The 20,984-nt window shown below is 50.3% G+C and overlaps 1 protein-coding gene across 2 annotated transcripts in view; it reads left to right on the forward strand.

Moving 5' to 3' along the window:
- The first annotated feature begins 210 nt into the window (after positions 1-210).
- The window catches only part of LOC309555723 (inactive carboxypeptidase-like protein X2), a 129,098-nt gene continuing 108,324 nt past the window's right edge, over positions 211-20,984 (forward strand). For both annotated transcript variants that reach the window (XM_082257791.1, XM_082257792.1), the window contains exon 1: positions 211-530. In XM_082257791.1, the coding sequence (XP_082113917.1) occupies positions 284-530 (247 nt within the window). In that variant the 5' untranslated portion in view covers positions 211-283. The remainder of the gene's footprint in view (positions 531-20,984) is intronic.

A 20,984-nucleotide genomic window follows, 5' to 3' on the forward strand; every position in this document is an offset into this window, starting at 1 on the left:
TTCCTGTCTGCATGTCAGTGCATTATTGTAGCGGTGGATTGAGCGCTGAGAAGGGGGTCAGTGTCTGTATATTAGGTAGCAGTGGATCGGTGTCAGCTCTTTGTGGTTGCACTCGGTCTCATTGAGGAATGTTGGGTTGGGGGGAGGTTGCGGAGGAGAGGAGGAGGTGAGGCTGGAAGGAGGGGGGGGGGGGGGCTCTATAAAGCTGCTGTTAGTAGTTCTCTCTCTATAACACTGACTGGCTGCTCAGTGCTGTGTAAGTCTGTGCAGAGCTGTCAGTGCCATGTACCTGTGCCCATTGCTCCTGCTGGCCTCCTGGCTCTGCCTGGCATCCCCGGCCCCCCACACCAGCACTGCCAGGACTGTGACCAGCACACGCAGGACTCCCACCAGATCCAGCAGCCCCAGAGCTACTCCGGGAGCCAATGGGACCACTCAGCCTCCAGACTATGTGAGTGAGGACCTGGATGAGCCAATTCCCAGAGACCGCAGGATGAGGATATCAGAGGAGAAGACCAAGGACAAGACAGGTGAGGATCACCATCACTGCTCACTGCATGCCTGGCTGCCAATTGCTTCTCTACCTATCCTGTCACTATGGGGTCACCTGGGGATTACCAGCTGTGAAATGGGAACAGGGGTGCATGGGGAGAATGCATACAGGAACATGATCCATAGGAGGACTGTGTGCAGAAACAGGGTCTATAGAAGGACTGCATGCATGAACAGGGACTATAAAAGGACTGTGTGCCGGAACAGGGTCTATAGGGGGACTATGTGCAGGAACAGGGCGTACAGAGGGGCTGTGTGCAGGAACAGGGTCTATAGAAGGACTGCATGCAGAAACAGGGTCTATAGAAGGACTGCATGCATGAACATGGTCTATAGAAGGACTGTGTGCAGGAACAGGGTCTATAGGGGGACTATGTGCAGGAACAGGGCATACAGAGGGGCTGTATGCAGGAACAGGGTCTATAGAAGGATTGCATGCAGAAACAGGGTCTATAGAAGGACTGTATGCAGGAACAGGATCTATAGAAGGACTGCATGCAGGAATCGGGTCTATAGAAGGACTGTGTGCAGGAACAGGGTCTATAGAAGAACTGCACAGGGTGTACAGAGGGGCTGTGTGCAGGAACAGGGTCTATAGAAGAACTGCATGCAGGAACAGGGTCTGTAGTAGGACTGTGTGCAGGAACAGGGTCTGTAGTAGGACTGTGTGCAGGAACAGGGTGTATAGAGGGGCTGTGGGCAGGAACCACATCTATAGAAGGACTGTGTGCAGGAACAGGGTCTATGGAAAGACTGTGTGCAGGAACAGGGTCTTTAGGGAGAATGTGTGCAGGAACCAGGTCTATAGAAGGACAGTGTGCAGCAACAGGGTCTATAGAAGGACTGTGTGCAGGGACAGGGTCTGTAGGGGGAATGTGTGCAGGTACCAAATCTATAAAAGGACTGTGTGCAGGAACAGGGTCTATAGAAGGACTGTGTTCAGGAACAGGGTCTAGAGAAGGACTGCATGCAGGAACAGGGTCTATAGAAGGACTGTGTGCAGAAACAGGGTCTATAGAAAGACTGTGTGCAGGAACAGGGTGTATAAAGGGGCTGTGTGCAGGAACAGGGTCTGTAGAAGGACTGTGTGCAGGAACAGGGTGTATAAAGGGGCTGTGTGCAGGAACAGGGTGTATAAAGGGGCTGTGTGCAGGAACAGGGTCTATAGAAGGACTGCGTGCAGGAACAGGGTCTATAGAAGGACTGTGTTCAGGAACAGGGTCTAGAGAAGGACTGCATGCAGGAACAGGGTCTATAGAAGGACTGTGTGCAGAAACAGGGTCTATAGAAAGACTGTGTGCAGGAACAGGGTGTATAAAGGGGCTGTGTGCAGGAACAGGGTCTGTAGAAGGACTGTGTGCAGGAACAGGGTGTATAAAGGGGCTGTGTGCAGGAACAGGGTGTATAAAGGGGCTGTGTGCAGGAACAGGGTCTATAGAAGGACTGCGTGCAGGAACAGGGTCTATAGAAGGACTGCGTGCAGGAACAGGGTCTGTAGGGGGAATGTGTGCAGGTACCAAATATATACAGGCATACCCCACTTTTAAGTACACAATGGGACCAGAGCATGTATGTAAAACGAAAATGTACTGAAAGTGAAGCAATACCTTTTTTAATTTCTCAATGCATGTAAATACACTAGCTCCAAAGGAAATCTTGGTCAGCTTGACATGGCATTGCTCCCAAACCATGTTGACAAGGACACCAAGCTTGGGGAGCATGTTAAGGGGATCCAGGACTATGACATAGTAGATTACCTAGGCAAACTAGCCAGCCACAAACATGATATGTTGTAGTCCTGGGACCCCTCTCGGTGCTCCCTAAGTTTGATATCCCTGTCACTTATGGTTTGGGAGCAGTGCCATGTCCAGCTGACCAAGATTTCCTATAGACGCCAATGTTAAAAACCGGGAGTAGTGTCATGCCAAGCTGAACAAGCTGTGTCCTTACTCGCGAGTGTACTTAAAGTGAGTGTACTTAAAGTGGGGTATGCCTGTATAAGGACTGTGTGCAGGAACAGGGTCTGTAGAAGGACTGTGTGCAGGGATAGGGTGTATAGAAGGACTGTGTGCAGGAACAGGGTCTAGAGAAGGACTGCGTGCAGGAACAGGGTCTATAGAAGGACTGTGTGCAGGAACAGGGTCTAGAGAAGGACTGTGTGCAGAAACAGGGATTATAGAAGGACTGTGTGCAGGAACAGGGTCTATAGAAGGACTGCATGCAGGAACAGGGTCTAGAGAAGGACTATAGGCAGGAACAGGGTCTATAGAGAGACTGTGTGCTGGAACAGGGTCTAGAGAAGGACTGTGTGCAGGAACAGGGTCTATAGAGGAACTGCATGCAGGAACAGGGTCTATAGAAGGACTGCGTGCAGGAACAGGGTCTATAGAAGGACTGCGTGCAGGAACAGAGTCCAGAGAAGGACTGTATGCACTAATAGAGCCCACTTTTTAGTGAAACAGAGTCTCCAATGAGCACTTTTAGAGGAAGTCCGCAGGCGGACTATGTGCAGGAACAATGGTCTCCTGTAGAAGAGAGTGTAGAGGGGGACTGCACACAAGATCTGCAGAAAACTTTGTGCAGGAACATCATAGTGTCTGTATGCAGAAACAGGACTGTCAGCTGGACCATGCAGAAAGAGCATCTCCTGGGGGACTTCATGCAGGAACAGAACGTTCGTAGAGAATAGAGTAGAGAAAGCTTCATGCAGGAAGAGTGCCTACAGATATTAGGCAGGATGAGAGTCTTTAGGTTGAACGGATTGTTTTGGTAATTTATTTATGAATCTATTGGGCTCATTTCATGCAGGAACAGAGCGGGGTCCTAGTGTCAGAACTGCACAGCTGTGTAAATAAGATAAATTCTTATTGTGTTTGTATTTCTGGGCCCCCCGGGGGATGGGAGCGCCTGCCAGAAATCGCTTTATCTGCAGCTCGCCTGGAAAGACAATGCGACCAATTCACCGCACTGTACAAGTTATTTCAGCTGTTCTTCTTTATTTAGTGATTTCTCATTGGATTGTTCCTCCAAATATCACATACATACACATACAGAGTGATATCTCATAGGTGCCGGGATTTTATTATTCTGGATGAGGTGGTTATTTATTTTTTTATTTTTTTCATAAATATCTCATAAATCTTTACGATGGGTCAGGGCTGGCCCAATACATTGTGCTGCCTGGGTCCAAGAATGAAAGGCTGCCTCCACCCCCTCAAAAATAAATCAGGCCCACCAAAAAGCCCAAATATCTATTATTTTATATAAATATAACATTTAGAAAATATTACATATACTGTTCTATACAGTTAGGGTGTTAGGGTTAGGCTTGGGGTCAGGGGTTAAGGTTAGGGTTGGGGTTAGGGTTAGGGTGTTAGAGGGTTAGGGCTAGAGGGTTAGGGTTAGAGGGTTAGGGTTTAGGGTTAGGGGGTTAGTGTTAAGGGTTAGGGGGCTAGGTTTAGAGGGTTAGCGGGTTAGGAATAGGGTTAGGGTTGGGGTCAGGGGTTAGGGTTGGGGGTTAGAGTTAGGGTTAGGGCTAGGGTGTTAGGGTTAGGGGGTTACAGGGTTAGGGTTACAGGCAGGGCCGGACTGACCATTGGGCACAGCGGGCATATGCCCGGTGGGCCGCCGAGGCCTCCGCTCCGAGTCCAGCGCCAGGCGCATTATAATGGAAGCAGGGCCGGACTGACCATTGGGCACAGCGGGCATATGCCCGGTGGGCCGCCGAGGCCTCCGCTCCGAGTCCAGCGCCAGGCGCATTATAATGGAAGACAGTGTCCGCCGTCCGGCCGTTGCCTGCCTCTCCGCGGCCGATTCCGCGGAGTCTGAGGGCCGCCGCCGCATTACCGCAATCTGGCCAAACCCCGCCGGCCGCCACTGTCCCCGACTGCCCCGGCCCCGCATTACGGCACTCTGGCCGCCCGCCGCTATCCCCGACTCCCCACTCCTAACTTTGCTCAGCTGGCAGCCGGCTCCGCAGCGGCATCCAGGCTCCAGCGTAGCTCAGGAGGGGGTGGAGTCGGTGGGTGGACCGTCCGTGTGACTGTGAAGTGAAGTGAAGGCCGGGGGTGGAGCTAGAGGCCGGCGGGGACCCCATGCTGCCTTGTTGTCACAGGAAGAAGCGGGAAGTGAGCAGTCGCCGTCGCCGCAGACAGACACTGACAGTGTGTCTGAGTCTGAGACAGTGACTGTCTGAACTTAAGTGAGTCAGAGTGTGGAGGAGTCGTCAGTGTCAAGTTAGTGCCTGCCCTGGAGCTGCATTAACACCACCACCCACGACCAGAGCCAAGGCCTCAACAACAGGTAAGGAAAGAATGGCAGCAGGCCAGCAGCACACTTTAAAAACACAGACTCCCACTGCCATACCTCTGCCTCATCCCATCCCTCCCACTGCCATACCTCTGCCTCATCCCATCTCTCCCACCGCCATACCTCTGCCTGATCCCATCTCTCCCAATGCCATACCTCTGCCTCATCCCATCTCTCCCACCGCCATACCTCTGCCTGATCCCATCTCTCCCAATGCCATACCTCTGCCTCATCCCATCTCTCCCAATGCCATACCTCTGCCTCATCCCATCTCTCCCAATGCCATACCTCTGCCTGATCCCATCTTTCCCACCGCCATACCTCTGCCTCATCCCATCTCTCCCACCGCCATACCTCTGCCTGATCCCATCTCTCCCACCGCCATACCTCTGCCTCATCCCATCTCTTCCAATGTCATACCTCTGCCTCATCCCATCTCTCCCAATGCCATACCTCTGCCTCATCCCATCTCTCCCAATGCCATACCTCTGCCTGATCCCATCTTTCCCACCGCCATACCTCTGCCTCATCCCATCTCTCCCACCGCCATACCTCTGCCTGATCCCATCTCTCCCACCGCCATACCTCTGCCTCATCCCATCTCTTCCAATGCCATACCTCTGCCTCATCCCATCTCTCCCAATGCCATACCTCTGCCTCATCCCATCTCTCCCAATGCCATACCTCTGCCTGATCCCATCTTTCCCGGAGCCATACCTCTGCCTCATCCCATCTCTCCCACTGCCATACCTCTGCCTGATCCCATCTCTCCCACCGCCATACCTCTGCCTCATCCCATCTCTCCCAATGCCATACCTCTGCCTGATCCCATCTTTCCCACCGCCATACCTCTGCCTCATCCCATCTCTCCCACCGCCATACCTCTGCCTGATCCCATCTCTCCCACCGCCATACCTCTGCCTGATCCCATCTCTTCCAATGCCATACCTCTGCCTGATCCCATCTCTCCCACTGCCATACCTCTGCCTGATCCCATCTCTCCCACCGCCATACCTCTGCCTCATCCCATCTCTCCCAATGCCATACCTCTGCCTGATCCCATCCCTCCCACCGCCATACCTCTGCCTGATCCCATCTCTCCCACCGCCATACCTCTGCCTCATCCCATCTCTCCCAATGCCATACCTCTGCCTCATCCCATCTCTTCCAATGCTATACCTCTGCCTGATCCCATCCCTCCCAATGCCATACCTCTGCCTGATCCCATCCCTCCCACCGCCATACCTCTGCCTGATCCCATCCCTCCCACCGCCATACCTCTGCCTGATCCCATCCCTCCCACCGCCATACCTCTGCCTGATCCCATCCCTCCCACTGCCATACCTCTGCCTGATCCCATCCCTCCCACCGCCATACCTCTGCCTCATCCCATCCCTCCCACTGCCATACCTCTGCCTCATCCCATCCCTCCCACTGCCATACCTCTGCCTCATCCCATCTCTCCCACCGCCATACCTCTGCCTGATCCCATCTCTCCCAATGCCATACCTCTGCCTCATCCCATCTCTCCCAATGCCATACCTCTGCCTCATCCCATCTCTCCCAATGCCATACCTCTGCCTGATCCCATCTTTCCCACCGCCATACCTCTGCCTCATCCCATCTCTCCCACCGCCATACCTCTGCCTGATCCCATCTCTCCCACCGCCATACCTCTGCCTCATCCCATCTCTTCCAATGCCATACCTCTGCCTCATCCCATCTCTCCCAATGCCATACCTCTGCCTCATCCTATCTCTCCCAATGCCATACCTCTGCCTGATCCCATCCCTCCCACCGCCATACCTCTGCCTCATCCCATCTCTCCCACCGCCATACCTCTGCCTGATCCCATCTCTCCCACCGCCATACCTCTGCCTCATCCCATCTCTCCCACCGCCATACCTCTGCCTGATCCCATCTCTCCCACCGCCATACCTCTGCCTCATCCCATCTCTTCCAATGCCATACCTCTGCCTGATCCCATCCCTCCCACCGCCATACCTCTGCCTGATCCCATCTCTCCCACTGCCATACCTCTGCCTGATCCCATCCCTCCCACCGCCATACCTCTGCCTCATCCCATCCCTCCCACCACCATACCTCTGCCTCATCCCATCTCTCCCAATGCCATACCTCTGCCTGATCCCATCTTTCCCACCGCCATACCTCTGCCTCATCCCATCTCTCCCACCGCCATACCTCTGCCTGATCCCATCTCTCCCACCGCCATACCTCTGCCTCATCCCATCTCTTCCAATGCCATACCTCTGCCTGATCCCATCCCTCCCACCGCCATACCTCTGCCTGATGATCCCATCTCTCCCACTGCCATACCTCTGCCTGATCCCATCTCTCCCACCGCCATACCTCTGCCTCATCCCATCTCTCCCAATGCCATACCTCTGCCTGATCCCATCCCTCCCACCGCCATACCTCTGCCTGATCCCATCTCTCCCACCGCCATACCTCTGCCTCATCCCATCTCTCCCAATGCCATACCTCTGCCTCATCCCATCTCTTCCAATGCCATACCTCTGCCTGATCCCATCTCTCCCAATGCCATACCTCTGCCTGATCCCATCCCTCCCACCGCCATACCTCTGCCTGATCCCATCCCTCCCACCGCCATACCTCTGCCTGATCCCATCCCTCCCACCGCCATACCTCTGCCTGATCCCATCCCTCCCACTGCCATACCTCTGCCTGATCCCATCCCTCCCACCGCCATACCTCTGCCTGATCCCATCTCTCCCACCGCCATACCTCTGCCTGATCCCATCCCTCCCACCGCCATACCTCTGCCTGATCCCATCTCTCCCACCGCCATACCTCTGCCGGATCCCATCTCTCCCACCGCCATCCCTCTGTCTGATCTCTCCCCCCCTCCCATGAGGCAGTGGTGATGGGGGGGATAGGGATGACATCAGTAGCGGTGGGGATAAGGGTGACATTAGTGGCAGTGGTGATGAGCATAGGGATGACATCAGTGGCAGACATTGTCATTCCTATCCCCACCACCACTGCCACTGATGTTATTCCTATCCTTACCACCACTGCCACTGATGTCACCCCTATCTTCATCATTCCCACTGATATCATCCCTATCCTCAACACCACCACTGATGTTATCGCTATCCCCACCACCACCACCACTGATGTCACCCCTATCCCCACCACTGCCACTGATGTCATCCCAATCCCCACTACCACTGATGTCATTCTTATTCCCACTGCCACTGATGTAACCCCTATCCCCACCACCACTGCCACTGTTGTCACCCCTATCCCCACCACCACGGATGTCACCCCTATCCCCACCACCACTGCCACTGATGTCACCTCTATCCCCACCACCACTGCCACTGATGTCACCCCTATCCCCCACCACCACTGATGTCACCCCTATCCCCACCACCACTGCCACTGATGTAACCCCTATCCCCACCACCACTGCCACTGCTGTCACCCCTATCCCCACCACCACGGATGTCACCCCTATCCCCACCACCACCACCACGGATGTCACCCCTATCCCCACCACCACTGCCACGGATGTCACCCCTATCCCCACCACCACTGCCACGGATGTCACCCCTATCCCCACCACCACTGCCACGGATGTCCCCCCTATCCCCCACCACCACTGATGTCACCCCTATCCCCACCACCACTGCCACTGATATCCCAATCCTCACTACCACTGATGTAACCCCTATTTCCACCACCACTGCCACTGATGTCACCCCTATCCCCCACCACCACTGATGTCACCCCTATCCCCACCACCACTGCCACTGATGTCATCCCAATCCCCACTACCACTGCCACTGATGTCATCCCAATCCCCACTGCCACTGATGTCATCCCAATTCCCACTACCACTGCCACTGATGTCATTCCTATTCCCACTGCTACTGATGTCATCCTTATCCCTACCACCACTGCTACTGATGTCATCCCTATCCCACCACCACCACTACTGATGTCATCCCTATCCCACCACCACCACTACTGATGTCATCCCTATCCCCTATCTTTTATATTTTACCCAAAAATTGGGTAATATATTTTTAATGTACCCTAAAATTACCTGTTATCTCTTAGCCTGGGTTCACACCAAATGCGGACTGCATCTAAATAGCAACCCGTCCATGCAAACAGATTGCGGAGTGTATGTTAGGTTAACGACACCCCGCAATCGGTTTTCAAAACACAGTGCGATTTGCAGAATCGGATCGCATGGGTGTGCAGGTTAAATATAACTAAAAAACAGAGAAACTGGTAGTTGTTCATCATTGGTCATTTTGTTTAAAAAAAAAAAAAAATGGGCTGCTCAGCCTAAAATGCCCGGGCCTATTTTTTGTCCCAGTCCGGGCCTGGTTACAGGGTTATAGGGTTAGAGGAATAGGGTTAGAGGTTAGGGTTAGAGGGTTAGGGTTAGGGGTTAGGGTTGGAATTGGTGTTAGGGTTGGGGTTAGGGTGTTACAGGGCTAGGGTTAGAGGGTTAGGGTTAGGGTTTAGGGTGTTAGGGTTAGGGGGTTACAGGGTTAGGGTTACAGGGTTATAGGGCTAGAGGAATAGGGTTAGAGGGTTAGGGGTTAGAGGGTTAGGGCTAGGGTGTTAGGGTTAGGGGTTACAGGGTTAGGGTTAGAGGGTTAGGGTTGGAATTGGTGTTAGGGTTGGGGTTAGGGTGTTAGAGGGCTAGGGTTAGAGGGTTAGGTTTAGAGGGTTAGGGTTTAGGGTTGGGGTTAGGGTTGGGGGTTAGGGCTAGGGTGTTAGGGTTAGGGGTTACAGGGTTAGAGGGTTAGGGTTGGAATTGGGGTTAGGGTTGTATATACTGTAATCTTCTTCCATAACTCACCACCGGAGCGGTCCACCAAACACCCACTGTCTGCCGCGCCCACCGCCCTAGAAGACCCAGTCTGCCCTGCATGAGATGGAGTGCGCTGATGTCTGACGTCATTGTGCATGCCGGGATTATGCGAGGGACGTTCCCTGGAGTAGATGCTCCGCCTCGTCATACTCATCAGTTTGCACTACGGGCAGCAGTATGAGATGGGGAAATGCCGCCCGTAACACGCCGCAAACTGATGACACCCAAAACTGCTGGAAAAAAAATCTTGGGCGTCAATTTGCCGCCCCTGTCAAAGTGCCGCCTGCATGGGCGTCCTCAGACCTTTTTTTAGGGTGGGCATCATTTTAAGGTTACATCAGTCACCACGCAAGCTGCGACCCGCAAGTATTTATTTGTTTTTATACTGCACAGTGCTGTGCAATTTGGCCCCTTCTATCACCTAAAATACCTGGCTGATCCTGCCTGGCTATGTCCTCCCCTCTGTAAACCGACCACAGTATACCATGGCGGCTGAGCCCTGACACTGTGGTCAGTTTACTTGCCTCCGTCATCCGCAGCCCTCCTGTCCTCCTCTGTCCTCTCTCCCCCCTCCCTCCCTCCCTGCCTGCCTGTCTGCTCCTGTGTCAGTGCCCCCTCCCCTCCCCTCCTGCTGCTGTAGTAGTTTCTTTTAAAGTTTTAATATCCAGTCTACAGTCTGTTTAATAACCCTGTGTGCCCCTGTGTCTGTGTTTTATAAAAACAAGCCGCTCTTTACTAGTTTTCAGAGCGCCAATCTCCACTCATTTGACCCGCCGCCTCTCTCCTCCTCTTGGCCTCTCTTCTTCCCCCCCCCCCCCCGACTGACGTCAGCGGGGAATCCTCAGGCCCCGTGTTCATTACTGACAGAACAGCGGTCTGCTGTGTTTACGATGGCAGACCACCGTTCTGTCTCCACGGGGAGCGATCGCGGGTGCCCGGCGGCATTCACGGCCACTGGACCCACAGATCAGCTACCCCTCCGGCAAATGGGCGCACGCATGTGCCCCCACTCGTAGTCCCACGAAGCGAAGTACAGTTACGTCGTTTCACGGGACAGAGCCGAACTGTCGCAGTGCATGTACTGCTGGCAGTCGGCAAGTGGTTGAATTTACCCCGATGAGCGCTCTAATGTTCCTTGTCTCAGTCGGGATATAAGGACTTCTTCACACCAGACCTATTAGAAAGGAGGATGACTGCTACTTTAAACACTTCCGGACCGCTCACCACATATATACTGCGGCAGAGCGGCCCGGCTGCGCAAAATCATGTACTGGTACGTGATTTTATGAATGGGTTCTCGGGGGGCGCCGCTCCCACTGTGATTAGACACAGTAGTAAGCCAATCAGCAAATGAAGGTGGCTGTTGCTACCTAGGTTCTTCCATTGCTAAGATGCAGGTGGCTATTGCCACCTAGCATCCTCCATTACTAGGATGTATGTGATTGCCACCTAGAGTCTTCTGTTGCTTAGCCCCAGGCAGCTTTGGCCGCCTAGCATCCTAGGTTCTTCAGTTGCTAAGATGCAGGTGGCTATTGCCACCTAGCATCCTCCATTACAAGGATGCTGGTGGTTATTGCCAACTAGGGTCTTCCATTGCTAAGGTGCAGGCAGCTTTTGCCATCTAACTTCCTCAGTTGCTAAGATGCAGGTTACTATTGCCACCCAGCAGCTGTTGCCATCTAACTTCCTCAGTTGTTAGGATGTAGGTGGCCATTGCCATCTAGCTTCCTCCATTACTAGGATGCAGGTGGTTATTGCTACCTAGGGTCTTCTGTTGCTAAGATGCAGGCAGCTATTGCCACCTAGCATCCTCCATTACAAGGATGCTGGTGGTTATTGCCAACTAGGGTCTTCCATTGCTAAGGTGCAGGCAGCTTTTGCCATCTAACTTCCTCAGTTGCTAAGATGCAGGTTACTATTGCCACCCAGCAGCTGTTGCCATCTAACTTCCTCAGTTGTTAGGATGTAGGTGGCCATTGCCATCTAGCTTCCTCCATTACTAGGATGCAGGTGGTTATTGCTACCTAGGGTCTTCTGTTGCTAAGATGCAGGCAGCTATTGCCACCTAGCATCCTCCATTACAAGGATGCTGGTGGTTATTGCCAACTAGGGTCTTCCATTGCTAAGGTGCAGGCAGCTTTTGCCATCTAACTTCCTCAGTTGCTAAGATGCAGGTTACTATTGCCACCCAGCAGCTGTTGCCATCTAACTTCCTCAGTTGTTAGGATGTAGGTGGCCATTGCCATCTAGCTTCCTCCATTACTAGGATGCAGGTGGCTGTTGCTACCTAGGTTCTTCCATTGCTAAGATGCAGGTGGCTATTGCCACCTAGCATCCTCCATTACTAGGATGTATGTGATTGCCACCTAGAGTCTTCTGTTGCTTAGCCCCAGGCAGCTTTGGCCGCCTAGCATCCTAGGTTCTTCAGTTGCTAAGATGCAGGTGGCTATTGCCACCTAGCATCCACCATTACTAGGATGCAGGTGATTGCCACCTAGGGTCTTCCATTGCTAAGATGCAGACAGATTTTGCCATCTAACTTCCTCAGTTGCTAAGATTGAGGCAGCTATTGCCACCTTGCAGCTGTTGCCATCTAACTTCCTCAGTTGCTAAGATGTAGGTGGCCATTGCCACCAAGCATCCTCCATTACTGGGATGCAGGTGGTTATTGCTACCTAGGGTCTTCTGTTGCTAAGATGCAGGCAGCTTTTGTCACCTAGCAACTTCCATTACTACAACGTAGGATGCAGGTGGCTGTTGGTACCTAGGTTCTTCCGTTGCTAAGATGCAGGTGGCTATTGCCACCTAGCATCCTCCATTACTAGGGTGCAGATGATTGCCACCTAGGGTCTTCTGTTGCTAAGATGTAGGCAGCTATGGCTGCCTAGCATCCATAATTACAAGGATGCAGGCGGTTATTGGCACTTAGGGCCTTTAGTTGCTAAAATGAAGGCAGCTTTTGCCATCTAACATCCTCAGTTGCCAAGATGTGGGTGGCTATTGCCACCTAGCATCCTCCATTACTAGTATGCAGGCAGTTATTGGCACTCAGGGTCTTTAGTTGCTAAGATGCAGGCAGCTATTGCCATCTAACATCCTCAGTTGCCATTATGAGGGTGGCTATTGCTACCTAGCATCCTCCATTTCTAGGATGCAGGCAGTTATTGCCACCTAGGGGCTTCTGTTGCTAAGATGCAGGCAGTTATTGCCATCCAATGCCCTTGGTTGCTAAGATGCCAGCAGCTATTGACTGCTTGCGTTCTCCATTGCTAGGATACAGGACCTCAAATGCAGATTTTTTTTTTTCTATTTTAAGGGATCTGAACGCAGTGAAGTATACTAATCTTTACGCAGCTGTGTGTATGGGCCCATAGAGCGGCATTGTCTTCCCAACAGGTTGCCATAACAATGGTGGCGTTGGCGGAAGTTCCCGCCCCATTGCTATAGAAACCTGTCAATCATTACATCCTGATCCTCCCGTTCGCGTCATTTCCAGTATGGAAATAATGCAAGATTTCGTCAATAGGCGATTCGCAAGGACTCCTGGGATACATGACGCCGCTATCCCAGGAGCCCTTGTAAATCACCTTGTGACATAATCGCCTAGTTACATTGTTTGCAGGGTACAGTAAGCAGTTCCCAACATTGTTTGATGATGCACCATCTTTATCCGTAGACGTCATGTGACCCCATCAGCACAGAGTGATCACACAGACACTGTGTTTATGTTGGAGAGCATAAGGAGAAAAGAACCAGCTGGAAAAGGGACTTTAGTGGCCAGTCGGATTTAAATATTATTGTCACGCCTCTGATGACGTCAATTTATGACGAAACGTGTAAGGCGGGAAGATACGTAGGACATAAGCACGCTGGTACACCCGGTTTTTTTCATCCTGGATGTCTTTTTCATGCCGTTTACCTCGGCCGCCTAGTGATGTAATCGCCTGGGCGGCCGCAGCTGGAAGTGCTGCAGAAGAAAAGTTAAAAAAGGTATGTACAAATAAAAAATAAAAAAATAATTACCATTTATTACAGCACTCAGGATAATTGGACCTTCAAAAAAACGGGTGGAACTTCGCTTTAAAGACTTTGTACAGTTACATTGTTACAGTTACAGGTAGCAGTTCCCGACATTGCTTGATGATGCAGCGTCTTTATCTGTAGACGTCATGTGACACCATCAGCACAGAGTGATTGCACAGACACCGTGTTTATATAAGGATAAAAGAACCCCCTGGAAAAGGGACTTTACTCGGGTTTAAATAATATTGTCACACCTCTGATGACGTCAATTTATGACGAAACGCGTAAGACGGGACGATACGTAGGAAGTAAGCACGCTGGTACACTGCAGTTTTTTTCAATCTGGATGTCTTTTTCATGTCGTTTTCCTCGGAAATTCTGTAAGTGCAATACTTGGAATAAATTACTTTTGTTTGAACTTACTACACCATAAGAGTCTGTTTCTAGCCTGAGGTGATTCGGTAAATAGATCTTTGGATTCGAGTGATTGTGATTTACTGTCCCCATGTGCATACATTGGATTTATACAGCCACTTCCGGGATCCAGTCACATACAGGAATCCTGCTTTTATTGACCTCTCTATAATTTGAGGGTCAATATCTTCTGGTAAGAGTCCATCATATATTCACATGGTGTTGTTGATGCTAACCCTTCATCCTTTTCACTGGTAGCTGGAGAAGTTCCTCTACTATGGACTTTTAACTGGACTTTAATTGTTCCCATGTTGTATGTTTATGCTTGCATTGAGGTTGTTCTTTCTTTCTTGAATTTATTGATTGTTATCTACCAACTATTGGCGCTACCTTTACATAAATAATATTGAGGATCATATAAAAGCACATCGTTTTATTAAACAAAGTATCTAAAAACACAGAGAAATGGAAATAGAGTCCATACATTGTGGCTTATACTGTAGATAAAACATTAACAAAAAGGTAACCAACATATTGACACAGCAAATAGAGTGATCTGTAGAGGTCAGCGTGGTATTAGAGTGATCTGTAGAGGTCAGCGTGGTATTAGAGTGATCTGTAGAGGTCAGCGTGGTGGTCACACTGGGACCATACCGGCAAAATAACAAGAAAACCCCCTTATGTTGGAGAGCGGGCTTCACATTCTGTTCTCCTGATATCCTGTTTATAGAAGATTCCAGAGGAGACAGATGAGGAATCTCCCCTGGGGTAGCAGGATTCTGCTGAGATCGGCACTAAGAATGGCGCCAGTTCATGTTCAGATGTTAACCTCTTCCCTGCCAGTGTCATATACCGTATTTATCGGCGTATAACACGCACTTTTTCCTCCTAAAAAAGGAGGAAAAAGCAGCAGTGCGTGTTATACACCGAAATGAAAAAAAAAAAAAGTCCAGGAAGCAGCGCCGATATGTAGAAGGGGGCGGGTGGGGCCGAGAAGAAGGAAGGACGCGCTGTCATCGGAAGTCCCGCTTCCTATGCCGACGTCTATAATAGGCGCCAGGACTTCCAAGGACAGCGCGTGCGTCCTTCCTTCTCCTCGGCCCCGCCCGCCCCCTTCTACATCTTGGCGCTGCTTCCTGGACTTTTTAAAAAGTGATCCAGATAGAATCAATGGCGCTGGCGAGGCTGCAATTACTGGCACTGCGCTGGCGAGGCTGCAACTATGGGCACTGCGCTGGCGAGGCTGCAATTATAGCCACTGCGCTGGCGAGGCTGCAACTATGGGCTCTGCGCTGGCGAGGCTGCATGTATGGGCACTGCGCTGGTGAGGTTGCAACTATGGGCACTGCGCTGGTGAGGCTGCATGTATGGGCACTGCGCTGGGGAGGCTGCAATGATGGACACTGCGCTGGCGAGGCTGCATTGATGGACACTGAGCTGGCGAGGCTGCAATGATGGACACTGAGCTGGCGAGGCTGCAATGATGGACACTGCGCTGGCGAGGCTGCAGTGATGGACACTGAGCTGGCGAAGCTGCATTAATGGACACTGAGCTGGCGAGGCTGCAATGATGGACACTGCGCTGACGAGGCTGCAATGATGGACACTGCACTGGCGAGGCTGCATTTGTGGGCACTGGTGAGACTGCATTTGATTTAAATAAAAAATGTTCTGAGTTCAAAGCTGTTTATTTTAAATTTCAGCTTTTTTCCTGAAATTTCTCTACTAAAATTTCAGTGCGTGTTATACGCCGATAAATACGGTATATAGTGACAGTGCATATTTTAGCAGTGATCACTGTATTGGTGTCACTGGTCCCCCAAAAAGTATCACTTAGTGTCAGATTTGTCCACCACAATGTCGCAGTCCCGCTAAAAATCGCTGATCGCCGCTATTACTAAAAAAATAAATAAAAGATAAATAGTCCATAAATCTATCCCATAGTTTGTAGACGCGAAAACCTTTGTGCAAATCAATCAATAAACACTTTTTGGGATTTTTTTAAACTAAAAATATGTAGCAGAATACATATTGGCCTAAATTGATTGAAAAAATTCGATTTTTGAAATTTTTTAATTTGGAATGGTTTATAGCAGAATATTGTTGTTTTTTTTTTTTTTTAATTTAAATAAAAACTGCAGAGGTGATCACATACCACCAAATATTCTGACTACAATTGTTGTAATAGTAATTGTAATAGTGACTTATCCCTTGCTAAAACTTATTTCTGGCCTGTATAAGCAGATACAATCACCACGGACAATCGTTATCAGATAGCTGAATTCACCAGACACCGTTTCTGTCTATCCACGTAGGTGTTATTGCAAGCAGTAGGTATAGCAGACAACAAAATGTGGCAGATGATTGAAAGATGGTATCTGCAGGTCAAAACACGGTAATGTGTTCCCGGATGGGAGCAGATTATATGAAGGCCTAGACAGATGTGGCCATCTCTATTCCCACAAGCATAAAGAAGCAGGAAAAGGAAATACATCATCAGAGGGAGGGGACAGGAGGGAACACAGAAGAGAAAGAAGAGAAAGGCAAGTGCAACAACCAAAATAACCACAAGATGGCACTATAATAGCTAATTATAAATACATTGCCACAACTATGCATTAGATTATATTATACTTTACACATTGATGTAACATCACGCCAAAAGAAAGCTCTATTTGTGGGGGAAAAAATACATCAATTTTCTTTGGTTACAGCGTCGCATGACCGCACAATTGTCAGTTAACCACTTCTGGACCGGAAGGATTTGCCCCCTTATTAACAAGGCCATTTTTTGTGATTCAGCACTGCGTTATTTTAATGGACAATTGCGCGGTCGTGCGATGCTGTACCCAAATAAAATTGACATCCTTTTTTTCCCACAAATAAAGCTTTCTTTTGGTGGTATTTGATCACCTGTGCGATTTAAATTTTTTGCGCTATAAACAAAAAAGGAGCGACAATTCTGAAATAAAAACAATATTTTTCACTTTCTGCTGTATAACATCCCCCCCCCCCATAAAAAAAAAAAAAAAAAAAAAAATTTAAAATCCAAGATATTTTAACATTTTAGGCCAATTTGTATCCTGCTACATATTTTTGGTATAAAAAAAAATCGCAATAAGCGTATTTTGATTGGTTTGCGCAAACCAATCACGTCTACTAACTACGGAAAAGAATTATGTCATATTTATTTATTTATTTATTTTTTACTAGTAATGGCGGCGATCTGTGATTTTTAGCGGAACTGCGACATTGCGGCGGACAGATCAGAGAACTAACTGACATTTTTTTTACACTTTTGGGGGGGGACCAGTGACATTACTACAGTAATCAGTGCTAAAAATATGCACTGTCACTGTAATAATGACACTGGCAGGGAAGGGGTTAACACAGTGGGTGATCAAGGGGTTAAATGTGAGCCTATATAGAAGGATCACATGATCTCTATGATCATTTCAGGGAGAACGGTCAGCTGTGTTTACAACAGCTGCCAGTCCTTCTCTCTCAGAGGGGATCGCAGGTGGCCGGCGGCAATCGGAGACTCCGGCCCCGTGCATCGGAGTCCCCGCTGCCGAGTTGGGGGTGGGTAGTGCGCCGGCGGCGGCGCGCGCTCGCCCCCTAGCTGCAGGCGCACGTCCGATGTACTGCTACGTCACGGGCTGGTCGTTAAGGAGGTAAAACCTTCCGGAGCTGAAGTGGTTAACCCTGTTTTTCCTGAGGGTTGCACAGACACGCTCCCTGCAGGCTGGGACTTTCCTGAGGGTTGCACAGACGTGCTCCCTGCAGGCTGGGACTTTCCTGAGGGTTGCACAGACGTGCTCCCTGCAGGCTGGGACTTTCCTGAGGGTTGCACAGACGTGCTCCCTGCAGGCTGGGACTTTCCTGAGGGTTGCACAGACGTGCTTCCTGCATCCTGGGACTTTCCCGAGGGTTGCACAGACGTGCACCCTGCAGGCTGGGACTTTCCTGAGGGTTGCATAGACGTGCTCCCTGCAGGCTGGGACTTTCCAGAGGATTGCACAGACGTGCTCCCTGCAGGCTGGGACTTTCCCGAGGATTGCACAGACGTGCTCCCTGCAGGCTGGGACTTTCCTGAGGGTTGCACAGACGTGCACCCTGCAGGCTGGGACTTTCCTGAGGGTTGCACAGACGTGCACCCTGCAGGCTGGGACTTTCCTGAGGGTTGCATAGACGTGCTCCCTGCAGGCTGGGACTTTCCTGAGGGTTGCACAGACGTGCTCCCTGCAGGCTGGGACTTTCCTGAGGGTTGCACAGATGTGCTCTCACAACCCCTCCCCCTTTTCCCGACAGTCATTGTAATACTGTATCTCAGGTTGGGTTGCATTTACGATGCCATAAATGTTTATGGATCTGGACAGAATAAACAAGTGTTAACGATGTCATAAATCTTTATCCCCACTATTCACGGGATGTCCGTTATGTAGCACTGCCCCCGCAGGGACTGCTGGATATTACCTCTGCGGGCTCCCCTGGTTACCAACAAACGGTTATAAGCAGATACAGATCCTGGATTCCTCCTTGCTCCTGTTGGCTCTTCTATTTGGGATACTCCAATTGAACTATTCACATAGATGAGGACTTCTATCTTCAGAACTTCTTTAGTGATCAGAAACAGCCAGGCTGTTAATCCACACTGCCACAAGTGTGGATGGGGTTAAGTCTCTTAATCTCTAATAAGCCAATTTAGTGAACCTTATCTTATCTTTAGGACACTCTCACTATCATCTCCTTTCTGCTGACACCCATCCACTGACTATCCTAGAAGCAGGGGTGGCCCCCCTCAGGTCAGGCCCTTTGACACGAGTTTCTGTACTCACGATACTGCAGAAACAGGACCTCCAGTGTCTCCCCTCTCAGTCAGCTTCCCTTGACCTCTGGGTTCAGCTCCTCTCAACCGCTCCTCTGGCCCTCAGGACGACCTCCTGCGACCGCATGGCACCTCTACAAAGGAGGAGGCAGCTGCCCCCTCCCTCAGGGACTCCACTCCCCAACGAAAGACCCTGAGCATATGTGCTCCTGGCTTTTATACAGTATCCCAGCATGCACCGAGGCGACCTGCCCTCTGCCAACCATCAGGACTGTATCAAAAGCCTATGCACCCATTGGTCAGGTTTCCTGCCACTGTCCAACATGCCTCCCTATTGGACCAACGTTAAAAACTCTTTGGACTGAATGAATCGCATACAGAGCACAATGAGTAGACCTCACTAACAGATCCTGCTCTCTGGTAGGCAGAGAACAATATCGATTTACCTGCAGCCCCTCTGGTAAGCAGACAGAGCTCAAACTATACTCTCGCACTAGTACATACTTAGGAGGGTGCTACATCCACCCAGGGTAGCCATCAGAAATTTTGGGGCCCCTTACACAGCTTTAGGCCTGGGCCCTCCGGGCCTGACCACCGGGTTACATCCTCCTCCTCTGAGGGGGCCTGTGAATGCATAGGATTGGCTGCTAGGATGCCAGGCGATCCTAGCAACCAATAATTTTGACATCGGTAGCCAGCGGCAGGATGGGAGTCAGGAGCCAGTGCAGTGGGTGGCACCAGCGGGAGCTGGGACTAGTTGTCAGTGTTGGGGAGGAAAGGAACAAAAGAGGTGCCAACTTGGAGCAAGGGGCATCCCGAGGGACTGGGCCCCTCGGGACGCCCGGGCCCCCTACATCTGTATGGGCTGTACCCCCCTGATGGCAGCCCTGCATCCACCCCCCACCAAACTGAGCCATGTCCTCACTAACAGATCCTGCTCTCTGGTAGGCAGAGAACAATATAGATTTACCTGCAGCCCCTCTGGTAAGCAGACAGAACTCAAAACTCTCTCACTAGCACCTACCTAGGAGGGTGCTCCAGTTATATCTGAAGCTGACCAGGCCAGCGATCCCAACTACGACACTGTATATGAGAGGCACATGGGTGATGCCTCTCATTCCACTGCTATGGGAGCTGGTGACAAAGGTTGATAAAATCATTGATTTTTTCCATTGAACTCTGTAAATGTTACCCAAAGTTTTCACCTCTGGATTAAAGTGTAGTGCAAAATTGGGGGAAGGGAGAATGCTCTAAAAATAAAATGGTAGAATTTACAACATAGGTTTGTCACCCTCCTTCTGCACACAGTGCAAAGTACCTGCAGGTACCTGGGTATCAATTCCAGCACTGCGCCCCCTAACCAGGAAGGCCTCATCTCCATGGGCGTCCGCATGGGGGAGGCAAGGGGGGCAGACGACCCCCCCCCCCCTCCCTGGAATCTCAACTTCCCCTTTAACCACTAAAGCCCCGGAAGATTTTACCCCCTTCCTGACCAGGGGGTATTTTGCGATTCGGCACTGCGTGACTTTAACGGACAATTGCGCGGTCGTGCGACGCTGTACCTAAACGAATTTGGCGTCCTTTTTTTCCCACAAACAGAGCTTTCTTTTGGTGGTATTTGATCACCTGTGCGATTTTTTGATCATTCGCTATAAACAAAAAAAGAGCGTCAATTTTGCAAAAATAACAATATTTTTCACATTTTTTTTGAAAATGAAATTCCCCCCAAAAAAAATGTAAAAATCAAATTTTTTTAAAATTTTTGGCCAATTTGTTTTATGCTACATATGTTTGGTAAAAAAAATCGCAAAAAGCGTATTTTGATTGGTTTGCGCAAAAGTTATTGCGTTTACTAACAAAGGGAAATATTTTTGTCATTTTTGTTGTTTTTTTTTTTAACGCGTAATGGCGGCGATCTGCGATTTTTTATTTTTTTTGCGGTACTGCGACATTGCGGCGGACAGATCGGACCCTTGACTGACA

The sequence above is a fragment of the Pelophylax lessonae genome (assembly GCF_965119305.1).
Source record: "Pelophylax lessonae genome assembly, chromosome: 1".
NCBI classification, from domain to species: domain Eukaryota; kingdom Metazoa; phylum Chordata; class Amphibia; order Anura; family Ranidae; genus Pelophylax; species Pelophylax lessonae.